Here is a 20272-nt window from a genome sequence, read left to right on the forward strand (position 1 = left end):
CATTGTTCCGTAATAGAAAGAGAAGTGGGATGTCGAAGATGCAGGTAGTGAAGTAGTTGAATAGTCACACTAGTCTGGACTGGATCACAAAGGAAATCAGGCAAGGAAGGGAGATGGAAATGGCCTGAGGGAAAGGGCAAAGTCTGGAATGAAAGAGCAGGTGTTATGGGAGAGAAGGAATGAGAAACCTGGTCTCTACTTCAGTTTTCTCTTCTAAGAGTCCAGTGCTTGTAATGACCTACAAGGCCCTATAGGACCTGCTGCCCACTACCTCTCTGGCCCCATCTGCACCAGGGGCTTAGTTTAAAGATTCCACAAGGCAGGTCTGGGTGATGATTATGATCCTGAAATGGAGGAAATCAGAAAACTGTAAAGCCAGGTTGTTGAACATGTAGGATTTAAATTCACCTAGACTTGACTGCATTAAGTTTTGAGCCTGGTGCCAGAGTCCTCCATGATTGTGACAATTAATGAAGAAGTGAGGGCTCAAACCTCAAATGAAATGAGGACTGCTTTTGGGGATGAGAACAGCAGTGGTCTGGGAGGGGCAAAGGAGCTTTAGGACAAAGAGGGAGCCATGTTTCTCCTTACCTGCAGCTTTCCTGAAAGAAACAATCAGCCAACCTTCCTCTGACCCACAATACCTTATCTCATAATCTCTTTTCTGTTAAACTTCCCCAAAGGGTCTCAATGTGTGTTCTCTATCGTTTTCATTCTTCTTTGACTTCTTAACTTCCTGAATCTGGTTTTTACCATCTTTCCCCTGAAATTATCCCAAACATCAGCAATATCTTTCTAATCAGAAAATCCATTCATTGATGGCTTAACAGTTTTTATCCTAAGAGAAATAAATATCATAATAGAAAATATTTATTATGCCAAACACTGTTTATTCTAAGCATTTTACATATATTTTCATACTTCATATGATAGCCCTATGATATTATGAGTATCCTCATTTATATGACCATTCATTCATTCCATTCATATTTATTGAATTTTCACTAAATTGTTCTAAGTAGTATCTAGGTAAGAAAAAGGGCAGTGCAGAAGCCCTGGCAGGGACCTCTCTGGCTTGGCTGAGCATCAACAAAGAGTTGTGCCTGGCTTCAGGGAGAGAGGCAATGGTGCAGATGGGGCCAGAGAGGTAGTGGGCGGCAGATCCTGTAGGGTCTTGTAGGTCATTATAAGCACTGGACTCTTAGAAGAGAAAACTGAAATAGAGACCAGGTAAGCAACTTGCCCAAGGTTATTCAGCCAGTGAGTGGAAGTGCTGGAATCCTAAATGTGAGGCTGCAGCATTGGCACCGAACACACAATGCTCCTTATACAGCACTCTCATTTGCCTTCCCTGGCAGTCTTGCCTGGTTCTCCTCCTGCTCTCACTTTGCTTCTCCTCAGGCATAAGGAGCTCCCCATCCTCTAACTGTCCTTAAATGTTGGTATTCTGGATGGTCTTGTTTTAGTCTTTTTTGTTCTATATGAACTCTCCTGAGCAATATCATGCTGTCCCCTACTTCTGCTATGTGCACATCCTGGTGACCTCCAAGCTTGCATTTCTTTTGGGGCCTGCACTTCTGAGCTCCACCCAAATATAAGCTCCCAATGAGCTATGCCTCTTTGAATATAAAATGTTCCAAACTTATTTCCATTTCTCAGAAAACTCCCCTTCCTCCATTCCTTCAGATGGTTCTCAGTGGCTAAAATCCTCAGTGTCACCCCAAACTGCCTTCTCTCCCAAATCCACTCGACTGCCAAGCCATCCCCTCCCTCTTTTCCACTCTTACTGCTTCTGGGTACATTCGGGCTTTCCACATCTCTCCCTGAGCTCTTATAATAATCTCTTAAACAGACCCTCTCTACCTAGAGGATCTCCCCCGTTGCTACCTTACATATTCTCTTAAAATAATGGTCGGATCCCAGGTTTCCTTCTACCCTCATCAACTGGCCTTGATTCCCCACTGCCTAGAGAGCAGTCCAAATCCTTGGCTGGGTTCTCACAACTTTCCTCAAGCTGACCTTTCCTTAAGCTGACCCCAGCCTTTCATTCTCTCTCTGCAACTGCTATGCTTCTGCTCATTTCCCATCCATAACGTTTTCCCCTCTCCTTCAGGCAGCCACCCAGCTGCCACCTTCGGGGTCAAACTTCCCCAGTATTCCTCCAGGCAGAACAGGTTACTCTTGCCTCTCAGTGAAAGGCCTGGTATCCTCATTAAGTGCTCCAGGCAAATATAAACGTGTTAAGTCTGGTAAGTGCTAACTATTGCTGGGCATTGGCCAATTACCTGAGCTTGGCTGGCAGAGCAGCCGTGAACACATGGCAGGTACAGGAAATGCCTAAATTCTATTAATTTTAGGATAGGTTTCTGGAAATATTTTGGTAATATATTCCTTCAGTTTTCAATTTTATAATTGTATTTCTGTTAAAGGGAGTTCATGTGCTTCAGATGTAGAAAATCTAACAAAATATTTATAGTTAGAAAAGTAACATTAGGGTAAGTTATTGATTTTTCTAAAAAGATCTGGGTCTTCTCTGATATACTTTCAAATCTTTCTGAGATATCCAAATTCTTATTAAAGCAAATAGTTATTATAGAAAATGTATTAAAATAATAAATTCACCAGATGTAATTAATCCTGTTTTACATTTTGATATTTTCACCTAGTCTTTTCGTTTATAGAAACCGAAAATTTTATGGATGCTTTACATATATTGCATTTTAAATATCTAACAGTATGGGTATCTGGATTCACTTGAAACTTAAATGAGCATTACCTTCATTTTCTATAAATTCCAAATCCATCATCATGTTGCTATTTCCCTACTGGCTCTAAAGGAAATGAAGCCAAAGGGATCAGGCAGAAAGGGGGCTTCTCACTACCAGTCTGTTTTCCCTAGAGAACCACTAAATGCCAGTGTCTGTCTCAGAGACAGAAAGCTGCATGCTGCTCTGCAGTGGATGAAGGAAAATAGGAAACTCTTTTCCATTTGGAAATGGTAGCTAGAAAAGAGGAAAGATAGAAAGCAGGTACTTGCTTGCCTTCTGAAGGTAAAAAGGAGAAAGGCCTAGATGAGGCAATGATGTGTCTCAGGGAGCTACACTGGAATGAATTGCTGGCCCATCCTTCTTTTTCTCTCATTCTTGTCCCTGCTCCCCATGTTACGTACTGCCTTGGGCTAAAGACATCTTTTCTCTGGCCTCTGAATCCTCCATCCCACTGCAGCCAAGGACAAGAGATGTGTGGTTGGCATTGGTGAATAGGATTTCCCAGTAAAATGTTCTGCTCAATGGTTAGGTTCCATAATGTAATTAGTACTTCCCTTCAGGTACATTTTGGATTAAGTAGGCTTTTCTGGTCTGAACTGGGAACCACTGTGAAAAGATTGTTTCTCTGGGATAATTACGAATAATGACTTACAAGCAGCTACGTAGCAAATAGATTTTTGGCACATAGACTACACCTAAGTTTGAGACTGCCTGTATAAAGGTCCTAAGTTGGCAGTTAATAACAGTAACTAAGCAATGACAGCAACTGCTTTTTTTTCTTTCTTTCTTTCTTTCTTTTCTTTTTTTTTTTTTGCCATCTACATGTAACTGGCAAGGGCTATAAATATGCAATGTATCTGTTTTTCATGGATGGATATGTTACTTTCCGGGCTAAGTGAAATCTGCCTTCACCTCAATGGCATGGAGGTGGGGGATCTTCTGTTCTTCTCTGCTGATGTAGTAAAGAATTGCAGGTCAGTGAGATTTAGAAAAAGTAAGATTTATTGAAAGTACATTTTTAGAAGGAGATGGACCACGCCAAGGAAGGCTGAAGCCCCAAGGAATACGAGAGGCGAAAAGACAAAAGATAGAGTATGCTCCAAGGGAGAGGCAGATTTTGGCGAAGAACTGTAACAGCGTAGAATTCAGGAAGTAAACCTTATATTGTGGCTGTGATGGGTGGTTACGGGGTGGTTCTAGATGACCAGCAAGTGAGGTCATTTTACTGACAGTTGACTTTTACAAAACTGTTTGCCTACTGTGCATGTGCTTATCCAGAATTCAGTCTGTTATAATTAGATTCACGAACTTCTGGGCATGTGCATGATACTATAATGATGGTATAATGAGGCTGAGGTTACAGGCAGGTTAGGGTAGTACTTTCTGCACATGGTTTGTGGCTGGTTTAAGCTAGCTATAGGTTTATGGCCTTTCATTCCTTTATTCCTCAGGCTGCAGGGATAATTTATAACTAAAAACTGGATGTTCCAGGGAGGTCCCAAGGAAGGTCTTCAAGGAAGGTTCTTACTTACAGAGCTAGGCCTTCATTCTTTTGTTCCCCCTTTGCTCATGTCTGCCTAACTACCTACCAGGTATGCTATTTTTCCTCTCACCTTCTGTAGTCTGTTTCTGAGCTGAGTTGACAAGAATGTCATAATAATAATTGCCCTATAATGAGTGTCCAGAAGGTGCCGGACATTGGGCTGTGTTCTTAATATATTTTCTGTAGTTCTGATATCTCTATAAAGCTTATGGTATCCCCCATCTTCCAGATTAGAAATTTGAGGATCAGAAAGTTTAGGAACTATGCCCAAGGTCACATAGCTAATAAATGGATGAGGCTGGGATTCTAACTGGAGTCTTTCTGACTCCAAGGCCGTTCTGCTGTGTTCCTCATATATTTATTTTGCTCTCATTTCCATTGTCTAATTTGAAGTCAGACCTCTGTTTATGTGCATGTTGAACAATTCTAGCTATTCTAGCTATGGATAATGAAAATTAATCTTGAAGATGAGATACTTTTGTTATAAGTCATTATTTCTTCTACTAGAACATCAGCTCCACAAGACAGGAAATTTGGTTGTTTTTTCATTCTTGTAAGTACCTGGAGCATAGTACTTACTTTATTTTATTTTATTTTATTTTATTTTATTTTATTTTATTTTATTTTATTTTATTTTATATTTTTTTAAGTTAAGGTTCATTCTTTTTAAAATTTTTTTTTATTAAGTTTGTTGGAGTAACATTGGTTAATATAATTATATAATTTTCAGGTGTACATTATAATTTGACATCTATATATTCTATTGTGTGATTACCACCCAAAGTCCAATTTCCTGCAGCTACCATATATTTCATCCCCTTTAGCCCCTATATTTGACTCCCTTTACCCCACCTACCTCTCCCCTCTTCCCCAACCCCTACCCTCTGGTAACAACTAGTCTGTTGTCCATGTCCCTGAGTCTCTGATTGTTTGTCCTGTTCATTTGTTACGTTTAGGTTTATGTCTCACATATAAGTGATATCATATGATTTTCAACTTTTTCAGTCTGGCTTAAAAAATTGAGCCAGATTATCTCGAAGTCTATCCATGTTGTCGCAAATGGCAGTATTTCAAGTCTTCTTATGGCTGAGTAATATTCTATTGTATATATGTACCACAGCTTCTTTAGCCAGTCATCTATCATAGGACATTTCAGTTGCTTCTGTGTCCTGGCCACTGTGAATAATGCTGGTATGAACATCGGTGCAAATATCTTTTTGGATATGGGTTTTCAAGTCTCTGGGGTAAATATTCAGTAAAAGGATTGCTGGTCATATAGTAGATCAATTCTTAGTTTTTTGAGGAACCTCCATACTGTTTTCCATAGTAGCTGTACTAATTTACAGTCCCACCAGCACTGTATGAGAATTCCTTATTTTTCCACATCCTTTCAACATTTGTTATTAATTGTCCTGTTGATTATAGCTATTCTAACAGGAATGGGAAGTATCTCATTGCGATTTTGATTTGCATTTCCCAAATAGCTAGTGATGTTGAGCATCTTTTCATATATTTCTTGGCCATTTGTATGTCCTCTAGGGAAAAGTGTCTGTTAAGGTCCTCTGCCCATTTTTTGATTGGATCGTTTGTTTTTCTTTTGTTATTGAGTCATATGAGTTCTTTCTATATTTCGGATATTTGGCCCTTATCGGAGGCGTTGCTTGCAAATATATTTTGCCATTCAGATGGTTGTCTCTTTACTTTGTTGACGATTTCTTTTGCTGAGCAGAAGCTATTAAGTTTGATGTAGTCTCATTCATTTATTTTTGCTTTTACTTCCCTTGCCTTTGAGGTCAAATTCATAAAGCCCTCTTTAAGTCCAGAGTTCTTGAGTTTAGTTCCTATGTTTTCTTCCATGCATTTTATTGATTCGGGTCTTTTATTCGGGTCCTTAATCCATTTTGAGTTAATTTTGGTGTGTGGTAATAGACAACAATCTAGTTTCATTCTTTTGCAGGTGGCCTTTCAATTTTCCCAGCACCATTTATTGAAGAGCCTTTCTTTTCTCCACTGTGTGTTTTCGGCTTCTTTGTCAAAAATTATTTTCCCATATAAATATGGGTTTACTTCTGTACTCTTGATTCTGTTCCCTTGGTCCATGTATCTTTTTTGCTGCCAACACCATGCTGTTTTGATTACTGACACTTTGTAGTATAATTTGAAGTTGGGCAGAGTGAAGCCTCCAGCCTTGTTCTTTTTTCTCGGAATGGCTTTGGCAGTTTGGGGTCTTTTGTGCTTCCATACAAATCTGATGATTTTTTGTTCTATTTCTTTAAAAAATGTTGATGGGATTTGGATGGTGTTTGCATTAAATCTGTATAATGCTTTAGATAATACTGTCATTTTAACTATGATGATTCTTCCAATCCAAGAACACAGAATATCTTTCAATTTCTTTGTATCTTCTTTATTTCTTTTAATAGGGTCTTACAGTTTTCATTATATAGGTCCTTCATATGTTTCATTAAATTTATTCCTAGGTATTTTGTTCTTTTTGTTGCAATTGCAAAAGGAATTATTTTTTCCACTTCTTTTTCTGACACTTCGTTATTAGAGTATAGGAACGCTATGGATTTTTGAACTTTGATTTTGTATCCAGAGACTTTACTGTATTTGCTTATTGTAACTAGTAGTGTTCTTGTGGAGTCTTTAGAGTTTTCTATATCAAGAATCATGTCATCCGCAAATAATGACAGTATGACTTCTTTGTTTTCTATTTGGATGCCTTTTATATCTTTCTCTTGCTTGATTACACTTGCTAGGTCCTCCAATGTTATATAGAATAAGAGTGGTGATAGTGGACATCCTTTCCTTCTTCTTGATCTTAGAGGGAAGGTTTTTAGTTTTTCACCATTAAGTATAATGTTGTCTGAGGGTTTGTCATATGTGGCCTTTGTTATGTTAAGGTACTTTCCTTCCATACCGATTTTGTTAAGTGTTTTGATCATAAATGGATGCTGTATCTTGTCGAAGGCTTTTTCAGCATCTATTGATATGATCATATGATTCTTTTTTTTTAATTTGTTTATATGGGCAAATAATTTTCGACAAAGAAGCCAAAAACACATAGTGGAGACAAGAAAGGCTCTTCAATAAATGGTGCTGGGAAAATTGGAAGGCCACTTCCAAATAGATTTGTGTATGTTGAACCATTCCTGTGCCCCTGGGATGAAGCCAACTTAATCATGGTGTATAATCTTTTTAATATGTTGCTATATTCGGTTCACTAGTATCTTATTTAGGATTTTTGCATCTGTGTTCATGAGAGGTATTGATCTGTAGTTTTCATTTTTTGTGTTATCTTTACCAGGTTTTGGTATCAGAGTAATATTGGCCTCATAAAATGAATTGGGAAGTACTGCCTCCTCTTCGATTTTTTGGAAGAGTTGAGGAGAATCGGTATTAAATCTTCTTTGAATGTTTGGTAGAATTCACTGGTGAAGCCATCTGGTCCTGCACTTTTACTTTTTGGTAGGTTTTTGATGATTGTTTCAATTTCCATACTGCCAATCGGTCTATTTAGATTTTCCAGATTTCTTGATTCAGTCTAGGAAGATTGTATTTTTCTAAGTACTGGTCCATTTCCTCTAGGTTATTAAATTTGTGTTACATACTTTTTCATAGTATTCTTGCATGATCCTTTGTATTTCTGCAATGTCAGTCCTAATTTCCCCTCTTTCATCTCAGATTTTGTTTACTTGTGTCCTTTCTCTTTTTTCTTTAGTGAGTCTAGTCAGGAGGTTGTCAATTTTATTAACTTTCTCAAAGAAACAGCTCTTTGTTGCATTTAGTTTTTCTGTTGTTTTTTTGTTTTCACTTTCATTTATTTCTGCTCTAATTTTGATGATTTCTTTCCTTCTGCTGACTTTAGGCCTCATTTGTTCTTTCTTTTCAATTTTTTTAAGATGAAGAGTTAGGTTGTTTATTTGGGCTCATTCTTGTTTTTGGAGATAGGCCTGTAATGATATGAACTTTCTTCTTATGACCGCTTTTGCCATGTCTCAAAAGTTTTGATATGTTGTGCTACCATTATCATTTGTTTCTATGTATCTCTTGATCTCTCTTTTTATTTCTTCTGTGACCCAGTTATTCTTCAGTAGCATGTTGTTTAATCTCTATGTATTTGTGGTTCTTCCTGCTTTCTTGTTGCTCTCTAATTTCAAAGCATTATGATCAGAGAACATGGTTGGTATGATTTCAACCCTCTTATATTTGTTGAGGCTATCTCTGTGTCCTAGTATGTGGTTGATTCTTGAGAGTGTTGCATGTGCACTAGAGAAGAATGTATATGCAGCTGTTTTGGAATGGAAGGTTCTGTAAATGTCAATTATGTCCAGTTAGTCTAATGTGTCATTTAAGGATGTTATTTCCTTATTGATTTTCTGTTTAGATGATCTGTGCCTATCTGACAGTGGGGTATTTAGGTCACCTACCACAATAGTGTTTTGGTCTGTTTCTCCTTTAAGTGCTGTTAGTAATTGCTTTACATATTTCGGATCTCCCTGATTGGGAGCATAGATATTAATAAGTGTTATGTCTTTTTGGTGCATGATTCCCTTTATCATTATAAAGTGTCCCTCAGTATCTTTCTTTACCTTTTTTATTTCGAAGTCTATTTTGTCTGATATTAGTACCGCTACTCCCGCTTTTCTCTGAATGCCCCATTTGCTTGAAATATCATTTTCTACCCTTTCACTTTGAGTCTATATTTGTCTTTGGAGCTCAGATGTGTCTCCTGGAGGCAGCATGTGGTTTGATTTTGTTTTTGATCCATCCTTCAACTCTGTGCCTTTTTATTGGTGAGTTCAGTCCATTTACATTTAGGGTGATTATTTAAATATGAGGTCTTCTTATAGCCATTTTATAGCCAATGGCGTTTCCATTGCTTCCTTGTCCTTGTGTTTCTGTTTTCTTTATTTTGGTTGGCTTTTGTGGGTTTTTCCCTCTGGTTGTTCTTGTTTTATGTTATATACTTCAGTTCTGAATCTTTGGTATGCGATTACCATTACTAATAAAAAAAGGATAATTATATAGATACAGTCATCCATTTTCTTCTGTATGTGCCTTATCCCCTGTTTGTGAATTTAGATCTTCAAATCCTCCCCTTTTCAGTCATTGTTATCTCAGTTTGTCCCTATGTATGCTGAACGTTTATTACTATCTTACTATAGCAATTCTCTTCATATTATTTAAGCTTATAATGCATTGTTCTTAGTAAGGATTGCACTCCTCTGCTTCTATTTGCCTGATAGTCACTTTACTCCTAATTATGTATTTTTGTTGTTGTTGTTGTTGTTGTGGTTGTTATTTTGTTTTAGGTGAGCTGACCCCTTTCAGTATTTCCTGTAGTGCAGTCCTCGTAGTGGAGAATTCCCTCAATTTTTATATGTCTGGAAAGGTCTTAATTTCTCCTTCATATCTAAAGGAGAGCTTAGCTGGATGCATTATTCTAGACTAGTAGTTCCTTAAACTTAGTAGTTTAAATATTTGATTACATTCTTTTCTGGCTTGTAGGGTCTGCATTGGGAAATCCGACGATAATTTAATGGATTTTCTTTTATAAGTTACAGTTTTCTTCTTCCTGGCTGCCCTGAGAATTCTATCTTTGTCATTGATTTTTGATAACTTTAATACAATGTGTCTTGGTGAAGGCCTTTTTGGGTTGAAATAATTGGGTGTTCTGTTGACTTCTTGAATTCCAAGCTCCAGCTCATTCCTTAGATTTGGGAAATTCTTGTCCACTGTTTGTCAGAAAATGCTTTCTAGTTTCTGCACGTTTTCCTTGCCCTCAATAATGCCCATTATTCTTATGTTTCCTCTCCTGATAGTATTAGCTAGTTCTTGAATTTCTCTTTCATTATTTTTCATTCTTCCAGTTCTCTCTTCTTCCTTCTGATTTATTTCTAGATTTCTGTCTTCGATATCACTGATCCCCTCCTGCATTTGATCGACTCTATTTCCCAAACTTGCTATTTCATTTTTCAACTCTTGCAGTGTGTTTTTTATTTCCAGAAGATCTATTCTGTTCTTCTTGAGGGTTTTAGTCTCCTTGGTCTGCTCATCTAGTTGTTTTTTCAATTCCTGAAATTGTTGATATGCCTCGTTTCAGAACTCATTGAGTTTTTTCAGAAGTACCATCCTGAATTCTCTGTCATTTTAGTTGCATATTTCTATGTCTGTAACCTTATTTTCTGGAGATTTTTCTCTTTCTTTCTGGGATGCCTTGTCACCTTGGTTGTTCATGGTGTTTAATGGACTATTTCTCCACCTGTACATTAATGGAAGTGCATTCTATTTTTCCAAAAAGAAGGTTTATTATATAAAAGTCTCTCTTTAGCCTGCTATAAAGAAGGCGCTTTTCTTTTGGTTTCCAGTAGGTGGCTTCTGAGCCTCTTGCATCCCTGCTTTACATAAAGCCTAAATAATGTTTTTTTATTTTCTTGTAGAACTTTGATCACACTTGCTACTCTCACTTTCAGTCCCTGTCAGTGTTAGCAAACAGTTTCAGTAGCGTTTGCTCAGATTCCCCTGGAGCTCCATGGCGATTGGTCTCGGAGGGTAGAGGGCTGTGGCTCAGCCTGGGTTTTGCAACTGCGGCCAGTAGAAATCAACTGTTGTTTCTCTGTGGCCCCGTCCCACTTCTCTGCTTTCTGCCCTGATGACTGTGCCCTGCTTCTGGCTGAATAGGATTCCTGGCACTTCCAGGCAGGGTTGTTCAGGGAAGTCGCCGCACTTTCTCCCTTCCCCCTCCTCAATCAGGGAGCTCCAGAGGCTGCGAGAGGTTGCTTCAGTCTAGGCAGTGTTTGCTCAGATTCCCCTGGGGTTCCATGGTGACTGGTCTCAGAGGATATAGGGAAGTGGGGCCCTCTAGGTTGGGAATTGGGGGCTGCAGCTCAGCCTTGGTTTTGCATCCGCAGCCAGTAAAAATCAACTGTTGTTTCTCTGCAGTTCCATCCCACTTCTCTGTCTTCTGCCCTGATGACTGGGCTCTGCTGCCAGCTGCGTAGAAGTGCCGGCACTTCCAGCCAGGGTTGTTCAGGGAAGTTCCCGCATCTTCACCCCTCCCCCTCCTCCTGCAAGGAGCTCCAGTGGCTGCAAGAGGCAGCTTCTTTATTTCTTTCAGTCCACTGCTTGACACCCGGGGTCTGACCTGTGGTAGCTCTTATGCGCAGATCCCACACTCAGGTGTGCTAGTGTACAGTTTGGGTGTTTTTTGTTCAGTTTTAGATGTTCAGCTCATTGTTGTTTCTTGGGGAGAGATCTGAGGACATCTCTCACTCTGCATGTTTCCCAGAATTTTCTTACTTTATTTTAAATATTTAGTGAGTACCTACTATACACCAGGGACTCTGCTACAATCTGTGGGTAGAGAACATCCTGGGCCTGCCTTCTTCTTACCTTTGGAGGGTGAAGGGAGGGGAGTGAAATAAAGGACTTATTTAGAGAAGTCGTCCCGTGGGAGGAAAGGAGTAGAAAACTGTATCCTCAATCCTAGGTCCCTGGGGAATATTTTCATACACATGGCAGGCCCACAAATTAAGGAAATGGGAAACCACTGGGCCAATAACAAGGATGGATTAATGCATAGTAGTTTTATAAAGGGCAGTATAAATCCATATATTAATATTAGTCTAGCACAAAATGGACTCTTTTAGGAACTTTATGTTATGCATTTGTGTTTTGAGACTTATGTTACACTGCTTTCCAGGTAGCCAAAAATGGTAACTTTCCATAAGTAGCACATGAGCATTTACCTCAGTGACTTTGCAGTAGTGGTCTCTAAAATGACCAGTTTTTTTCTTGAATTTTATGAAATTGTTTTTGCCATTGAAGTCATAATCCTATAAGGTTGACTACATTTCTACTAATTTAAAAACCTTTTTTCCAAAATTTTTTTTGAAAATTTTCAAATATACAGAAAAGTAAAAAAAAAAAAAAATGGTATGGTGAATTCCTGCATAACCATTTACCTACAATGGGGCTGGTGGACTACAGCCTGTGGGCCCAATCCAACCCAATGCCTGCTTTTGTAAATAAAGTATATGGGAATATAGACATTCCCGTCCATTTCTGTATTGTCTTGCTACAAAGCAGAGTTTAGTCATTTTGACAGAGACTACCATAGGCCCTCAAAGCTATATTTACTGTGTAGCCCTTTATAGAAAAAGTTTTCCAATTCCTGATTTGATTCACCGTTTGTTGATATTTTGCCATATTTACTATATCTCTTTCTTCATGACAAGCAGACCCCCCCTCAGATACATGCACACACATACACGCACACACATTCACATTTTTGCCCTGATTCAATTGAAATTATGTTACAGACATTATGATAACTCATCCCTAAATAATTCATGTTTGCTTTAAAATAAAGGCATTCTCTCATATACCACAATCTCATCATCATCATGTCTAAGAAAATTAACATTCATTCAATAATATTATCCAACATACAGTCTATATTTAAACTGGACTTTTATATCATTATTTACTTTTCCTTTTTGGATCTAGGATCCAATCAAGGGTCATAAATCATGTTTGGTCATTATGTCTCTTTAATCTCCAATTTTTGCTTTTATATGACATTGACTTTTTTGAAGAGTTCTTAAAAACTTCTTTTGAAGCCTTACAAAATCATAATAGGTTTGTAATACTACATTAGTAAGAGCCAAATATAATGGTCATTGCTATAAATTATTGTCTTCCACTTCTCCCTTGGAAATGAGATGCTGTTGTACTACTTGGCTTCTGAAGCTAAAACACTAATATGTGAGTTTTGCTTGAAATTATAAATGTGGAAAAATCTCAGTGTGAAGAGCAAGGCAGATGGGAATTTGCAAGTTGCATTTCATGTAATTAAAGGCTCAGTCTTTCCCTCCCACTTGGGTCACTGCTCCTGTTAGCTCCTTCTGGCTTTTCTCCTGACTGGAGTCTGGCTCCTCTCCAGCATGATTAGATTGTAGCAAGGAGCGGGAAAGAGACCTGCAGTTATTTAAATATCCCAGCCCAAATCGTTTAGGCTAGCTGGCAACACAGAGCTTTTGTGTTTACAGTCTGTGTGCTGAATATAGCATGGCACTCAAAAGCACATCTGGGAATGCATATGGGAAGAGCGCCTCCTCACCTTTCTTGAGAGTCTGAGGTGCCCCAGTAATGCACCTCTTATGGGACTACATAGTGATTACAGGTATGAATGGTCTTTTTATTCTGGTCCCAGATGATTCCTAAAGAGTACTAGGACCCATCCTCTGCTTTCCTTTGGATGGGACACCTTCAGAGCTCACAAGTCAACCAGAAATATAGTTGCATGCCCTAGAAGAGATTCATCTGAACATCTATTAATCTCTGGAGATGGGAGGGAAAATAGAAAACTCCAAGGAAAAATTTGATCAGTTTAAAATGTGCAAGGTATTTGAAGGAGAGAATGGCCAGAGTATGAATGACTTCAAACTATGACTAGCCCATTGTTGGTCTACAAGAGGTCTAGTGAATGACACAGGCCTTGTGAATGATGGCATATCTCGCCTGCTGAAAAAAACCCAAGGACACAAAAAGACACAGGAAAGAACATATTTCGGGATGGGCCACTCTCTGGGGGTGGGGAGGGAGTGAGATTGTAGTATTTCCTCATTGGTCTCCCTGTCTCCTGTCTTGCTCCTCTTAAATCATTCCTTCATCCTGACTGCCTCCTCCTAGGACTATCCCCAGCCATATACATCTGCTGCAGATCTGGCATTCATTTTTTAGATTATAGCCCCTCTGTGATTTCCACGGTCTGCCCTCTGTGATTGGCCTCTGACTCCATAGCATCATCTTTTAATACTGGCCTCAGATTTGATTATTGGGTTCCTCATATATGTCATATTGTTTTAAATCTTCACCCTTTGATGACTCTGTAACCTTAGGTAAGGAGCTTAATTGTCTGTTCCTCAGACTGCTCATCTGTAAAGTGAAGATGATTGAAGTACCTACCTCATAAGTTTGTGCAGGGGTTAAATGAGTTAATAGATGTAGAGTTCTTAGAAGAATGCTTGGCATATAATAAAGTTATATTATTTATATTGCTACATAAAGGTTAGCAGTTTATTGGTATTGTTCTTCTTTTGAGTTTGGATATGTTAATTTTTATTACTGCGTTAAAAAATTACTGTAAACTTAACATCTTAAATTGATACCCATTTATTATCTTAGTTTCTATAGATCAGAAGTATGGACATGACATGATCACACAGGGTTGAAATCAAGGTGTTGGTAGGGGGCGAGGTCTTATATGAGCTTTGCCAAAGCCTCTTCCAAGTTAATGTGGTTGTTGACAGATTGTCTTTACAACTACAGAACTCGTGGCCACAAGGATCTCTAACTTCACCTTCTTTTCAAAGCTCCCCTGATTAGGTCAGACCCAGTCAGATAATCTTTCTTTTAATTAACTCAAAGACAGCTTGTTAGTGACATAATCACAGTGCTATCCCCTTACATTCATGGTTCCACTGGCACTGAAGGGGAGGAGACTATACAAGGTATTTATACCAGGGGGTGGGATTCTTTAGGAGTCATCTTAGAATCCTGCCTACCTACCGGGTAACTGGGGAAAACTTTACCTCCTGCTTGCTTTGTCGAATTGCATTTGGGTGAGTCCATGATTCAGTAACCTCCGACATCATTTCAAATTTTTTGTAGCATCTTTCTTACAGTATTCAAATGGATTTACATTGACCTGGCTTCTGGAACCAAAATTTACCATTCCTTCCTAGTAGTCTTCACTAACTGATGAGGCCAGTTAGCTTGTCAGAAACCTCTTAAGAAGACAGTTAGGGACTTGTAACTGATGAGCCTGCTGTCAATACCCTGGAGTTCCAAAAGGATGACCCATAATTTCAGTCTCTTCCAGACCATTTGTTTTTTTTAATGACTCCCAGCAGATGAAGACGGGAACCCTCCTTAATTATCAATGTGCCTGCTGTTCTACTAGTTCAAAGTAAATTTGTATCTGCTAGAAAAAATTTTCACTTTGAGGAGGGTCTTTTGCACTATTTTCAAAAGCTGTCCTTGCCCCTCTTTTTTCCCTTCCCAATTAATTGAGATTATTTTCCCCATTTAATTCAATTTATAGTCTACAAAGAGGTATTATTATCCATGAAAACTCACTGATAAAGAATGTAATGCAGAAGATCAATTAAAAAGAAACATTTGTTGAAGATGACACTTGAGTAGTAAAACCTATTTTTAAATATCATTTTTTGAACTAGATTTAGACAGTAAGACATAGACAATACTTTGGAACAACAGGGAATATCTGGTTTTTGAATACTATTCCCCAAAAGATTCTAAGTTCTCTTTTTCAATGATATTTTACTTGCAGTTTTATAAAAATGTGTTAAGGTAAAGGGAAAAAATGAATTTGGCATGGCTGTGGGTTTAGAAGTTTGAATCATCTGTTTACTGTGACATGTCCTAACAATGTATGATTTTTTTTTTATCCAACAAGCCGTGATTTAGACCTGACTCTCACTGCCTTAATGACTAACATATAACCTCCAGTAATTTGTGGACTGTTGAAAAGGATGGGTTGGTTCATAAAAATAGTATAAAATAGTATAGACTTGGAATTCTTTTTTTCCTTCCAGGACAATATCATCTTATTCTTGAGAGGTTGTAAAGAGCTCGGCCTTAAAGAATCTCAACTTTTTGACCCCAGTGACCTACAAGATACATCTAACAGAGTAACAGTCAAGTAAGTAACACATAATTTATAGTTAAGGGAAACCCATTTATGCCTTGATTTGCAATTTTGTGATGATGGTGTAAGGTCTAAGAGGCAGAGATTGGGCATGCCTAATAAAATAAAAATGTGAAGGTAAAAATGAAGCTTTCCAAACAAGATGCATTGGCCTCCCCTTTGTGTGTAGCTTTCATTCTAATCAAACTTAATGTTTTGAAATGCAAAAATCACACATAGAGAATTATAATGTTAAAGAGGAAGAGGAAAATGTTAGGTGAAACTTCATGGAGGAAGAGGCAAGAAAATGTGCATGGAATCTGTGTGCGTTAGACAAAAAGCTTTCATTAGCTCCATTTAGGCATTTAAATAGGCTCTGGAAGACTGTAAACTTGGTAAACAGATCTAATATATTATGGAGAAATCTCTTCTTCATTTACATTTTTAACCATTTCCTCATATGTGTCAATGATCAAGTCATGTTTAGGGCCAAAGAATTCTTGGAAAAGACTATCACTGTAAAACAAAAGGCAATGTGCTTCTCTATAAAGAAATAGCTCATGACCAGAGTAATGAGGAAAAAAACTCCCATGAAATGGTAAGATAAAGTCCTTTAGACTCTACAAATTTCATATAAAATATTTTCCACTTTATTCAAACAATATTTGGCATGAATATACCTTAATAATAAGCTTAATTATGTGGACAGGGTTTGTGGATTGGCTATACTTCTCCTTTTGATGACTTTTGGGTCATTTTATCATAGAAGAACAGAAAAGGGAGAGAAGCCAACATTCACAGCTGTTAATTTTATAACATTTGACTATGTTATTTTTTTAAATGATTGGGAAAAAATGGAAACTACTGACTGAAATCAAGTTAGGAATTTATATTGGATTTTATGATTTGTGACTGTGAATGAGGGGGTCAGCCATTATCGATTACATAAAATTGCTTCTCTGCCATTCTTTAATATTTCTCATGGAAAAAATGTTAAAGGCAAAAATCACAGAATAAAATTATGATATTTGAATATGGAAACCACCATAAACCTCATTTTAGTCATCACATGCTCCATTTATTATTATACCCAGCCTCTATAAATCATTGTTCATTTTAGGAAATTGTTTTAGGTTCTGCATCATCTCACATTCATAGTTTTACCTGGTGGCAAGTGACTAGAAACAATAGTAACTGTGCAACATCATGATAATTAGTCACACACACAATGCTTGGAGGGTGAGTGAAAGTTCACTTTGACATATTGGCAGCTGGACTAGAGCTACCTTAAATCAATGTGTTACTAAATCAGGAGAATTCTGAGACTGGTTTTAGAAATTCAGAACTCTTAGCACCTTCACTGCTTATCTACAAAAACTGGGCATCAGGAAGTCAGGGGTCTAGCCCTCCATCTGCTACTCCCTAGCTCTATAATCCTAGGCAAATTCCCCTGTTTCAGTGGGGCTCTGTGTCTTCATCTGTAAAATGGAAGATTTGAGAAGATGGTTCAGCCAACTTCTAAAGGACCTGAGAAGATGATTCAGCCAGTTTCTAAAGGAAGAGACTAATTCAAAGGCATGGAAAGCAACCTAAAGGGGAAAAAGTCACTTAGACTAATGGCATATGGACACAGTCACTTCTCAATTACTGTCCCATCTTCCCCTTCTCCTTTTCTTTTCTCTGTCCTTTATCTTTCTCTGCTTCTTTTTTCCATCCCCTTCTTTTCCCTGTGCTTCCTTTACTTTCTTTATCTTGTCTTTCCATCTATCTCCCCTTTTGCATGCCTTCTCATTTTCCTTCCTTTTTAGTTTTTCCTTCATTGAGTATTATTATTTTCTTAAAGCAATACTTTTCTATCACCTTTCTCTATGGCTCTATCATTTTTGGTTCATTCATTCATTCAACAAATATTTACTGAGCAGCCACTATGTGTCAGATACTTTTTAGTCACTAGAGAACCGGAATGAAAGAGAGATAGTATCTCCTGTTAACGTGGTATTTACACCCAGTGTCGAAAAATGAAAAGTAAATAAGTAAATTAAAAAAAAAATTGTAGGAAGCAGTAAGTGCTGAGAAGACAAACAGGTGATATGAAAGATAATGACCATTGCAGTACATGCATATATCAAGTCATTATGTTGTATAACTTAAACTTATACAATGTTATATGTCACTTATACCTCAATAAAACTGAAAAAAAGAAAGAAAGAAAGATGATGATCAGTCCAGATGTGGTCAAGACTAGCCTCTCCGAAGAGGTAGCATTTCAGCCAAAGGCTGAGACATGAATGGGAAGCAAGAATTAGCCATGCAAAAATCTAATGCATCGAGGGCAGAGGAAGAGGATGCAGAAAGGCTGGGGAAAAGAGACAAACTTGATGTTTAAAAAGAAGAGTAGCCAGTGTGGTAGAAGGGTAATGAGCAAGGATGAGTGTGGTGGGAGGGATGGTCCACAAGCATTGTAGGATGTTAAACTTGGAATAATTATGGAGAAAAATTCATTGACAGTACTTATCAAATCATTTCTCGTTTTAGAGAGGACTGGGGCACAGGTGAACTTTCTGCTTTACAACTTTTCTGTAAACCAACACTGGTTTAATTTGGCAGTCACTGTACAGGAGACATTTGTAACATACATAGATTTTATAGCCCTGGTAGATTAAAGTAGAGCTGCTATATTTCTCTGTTTTCTCCTCTGAGAGTTGACTATAACATCAGCAGAGATGGAAAACACTCAATGACACCAATTAATAGCATAAGCAATAAGGTATAGGAGTAGATCCCACAGAGGAGATTTCAATGATTATTTGAAATTGTTTTTTAAAAAATGCTCTTTAGTTTTCATTGTAGGTAATTTTTCTTACTTTTCTTGAGAAGTAACTTAAGTAGACTAAAAAGGAAGTGGGGGGAGGGGGGAGGAAAAGCCTGCAAATGATTACTGCATGTGTAATTTAGTGAACTCTACCTGTAATGGATGCCAGACAACTGTGATGGAAAATGAAAGCATAGTCTAGAAGGGCATGTAGGAAGTATCATTCCAGGGAATTGAAACAATTGGATGAAAACAAGGAAAGACTTTGCGTTGCTCTCAAGTATGTCTCTGAAAAATTGGGAAGCATTTTCACATAATTGATTGTTACAGGGAAGTTGGTCAACAAATACTTTGTGAGCTCCTCCTATGTGCCAAGCATGACTTTTTAGAAGTGGGTCACAGTTTTAAGCAATGAACTTTTATTGTCAATGCAGAAAAGTTTAATGTTTTCTGTTCTTGTTTTTCATAAATATTTCAAAACTTTTATAGAATTTTGATTGTTTTCATCTGTTTTTGGTTGTTATTACATTTTTAAAAATCCTAGCAAATATATAAGCAAATAATGACATGTCATTTTTTTGTTAAAGGGGAAGCACTGAAACATTTTCTTAATCAAGTCCAAATTGGACCATTGCTTCTTTCAATCCTAGTCCTTCTTGATGGGTTTATCTCCTTAGTATATACTATGTTGTTACCTCAAATCTCAATTGACTTAAAATTGTGTACCTATTCATTAATATTTACTTTGGGTTAGACTATGAAACAGTAAAGTAATTGAAGTCTAAATATTTGAAGGCAGTCTTCACTAAATTATATAATAGCATTACATTCTCCCTCTCACCACCCACCAAACTGAAGTTACTGTGGAAAAAAGAAACACAGCGTTTGTTTTTCCTAGTATTTATTTTTTGACATGTTAAAGGAACTTCAGAATAATTTGGGACAAAATTTTATATTTCACTCTAGAATATTTAGAAAGGACCACCAGCTTATTTGTTTATAGTTTGAGAATAAATATTTATGTATATTTAAGAATGCACATGTGTATATTTGAACATAACATGCATATTTTCTTGTTTATGGCTAATTCTCAACACTAATTTATGTCCATAGCAGAAAAGAACAAATATTTGAATAGTACTGCATCTTGTACATGTATTTTCAGGTCTATTTAATTAAGGTTTTAGACCTTCATTAAAAGTACTTCTGTGGAAAAGATTTTGGAAGTACAGTCACATTTCAATTTGACAGTGATCTATAATCAAGTCAGAGTTTTACTTTAACACTTAAACTTTGAGAATACAAATGTAAACAGTCCTGGGTTTAAATGGAATTCTTGATTTTCCAGATGTTACAAAGCATTCATCTTTTCATGGTGCACTATGGAACTTTAAGCTCACTTCGTTCTCTAAATAATTTTATTTAGTACC

At 37.4% G+C, this 20272-nt stretch overlaps 1 protein-coding gene across 1 annotated transcript in view; it reads left to right on the forward strand.

Annotated features, from left to right (window-relative positions):
- LOC120588009 (LIM and calponin homology domains-containing protein 1-like) overlaps window positions 1-20060 on the forward strand; it is a 240320-nt gene extending 220260 nt beyond the window's left edge. The window contains exons 4-5 of the mRNA XM_039845101.1: window positions 15939-16045; window positions 17471-20060. Of these exons, the coding sequence (XP_039701035.1) occupies window positions 15939-16045; window positions 17471-17528 (165 nt within the window). The 3' untranslated portion in view covers window positions 17529-20060. The remainder of the gene's footprint in view (window positions 1-15938; window positions 16046-17470) is intronic.
- Window positions 20061-20272: the final 212 nt, after the last annotated feature.

Source organism: Pteropus medius, unplaced genomic scaffold (genome assembly GCF_902729225.1).
Source record: "Pteropus medius unplaced genomic scaffold, Ma_sr-lr_union100, whole genome shotgun sequence".
NCBI classification, from domain to species: Eukaryota; Metazoa; Chordata; class Mammalia; order Chiroptera; family Pteropodidae; genus Pteropus; species Pteropus medius.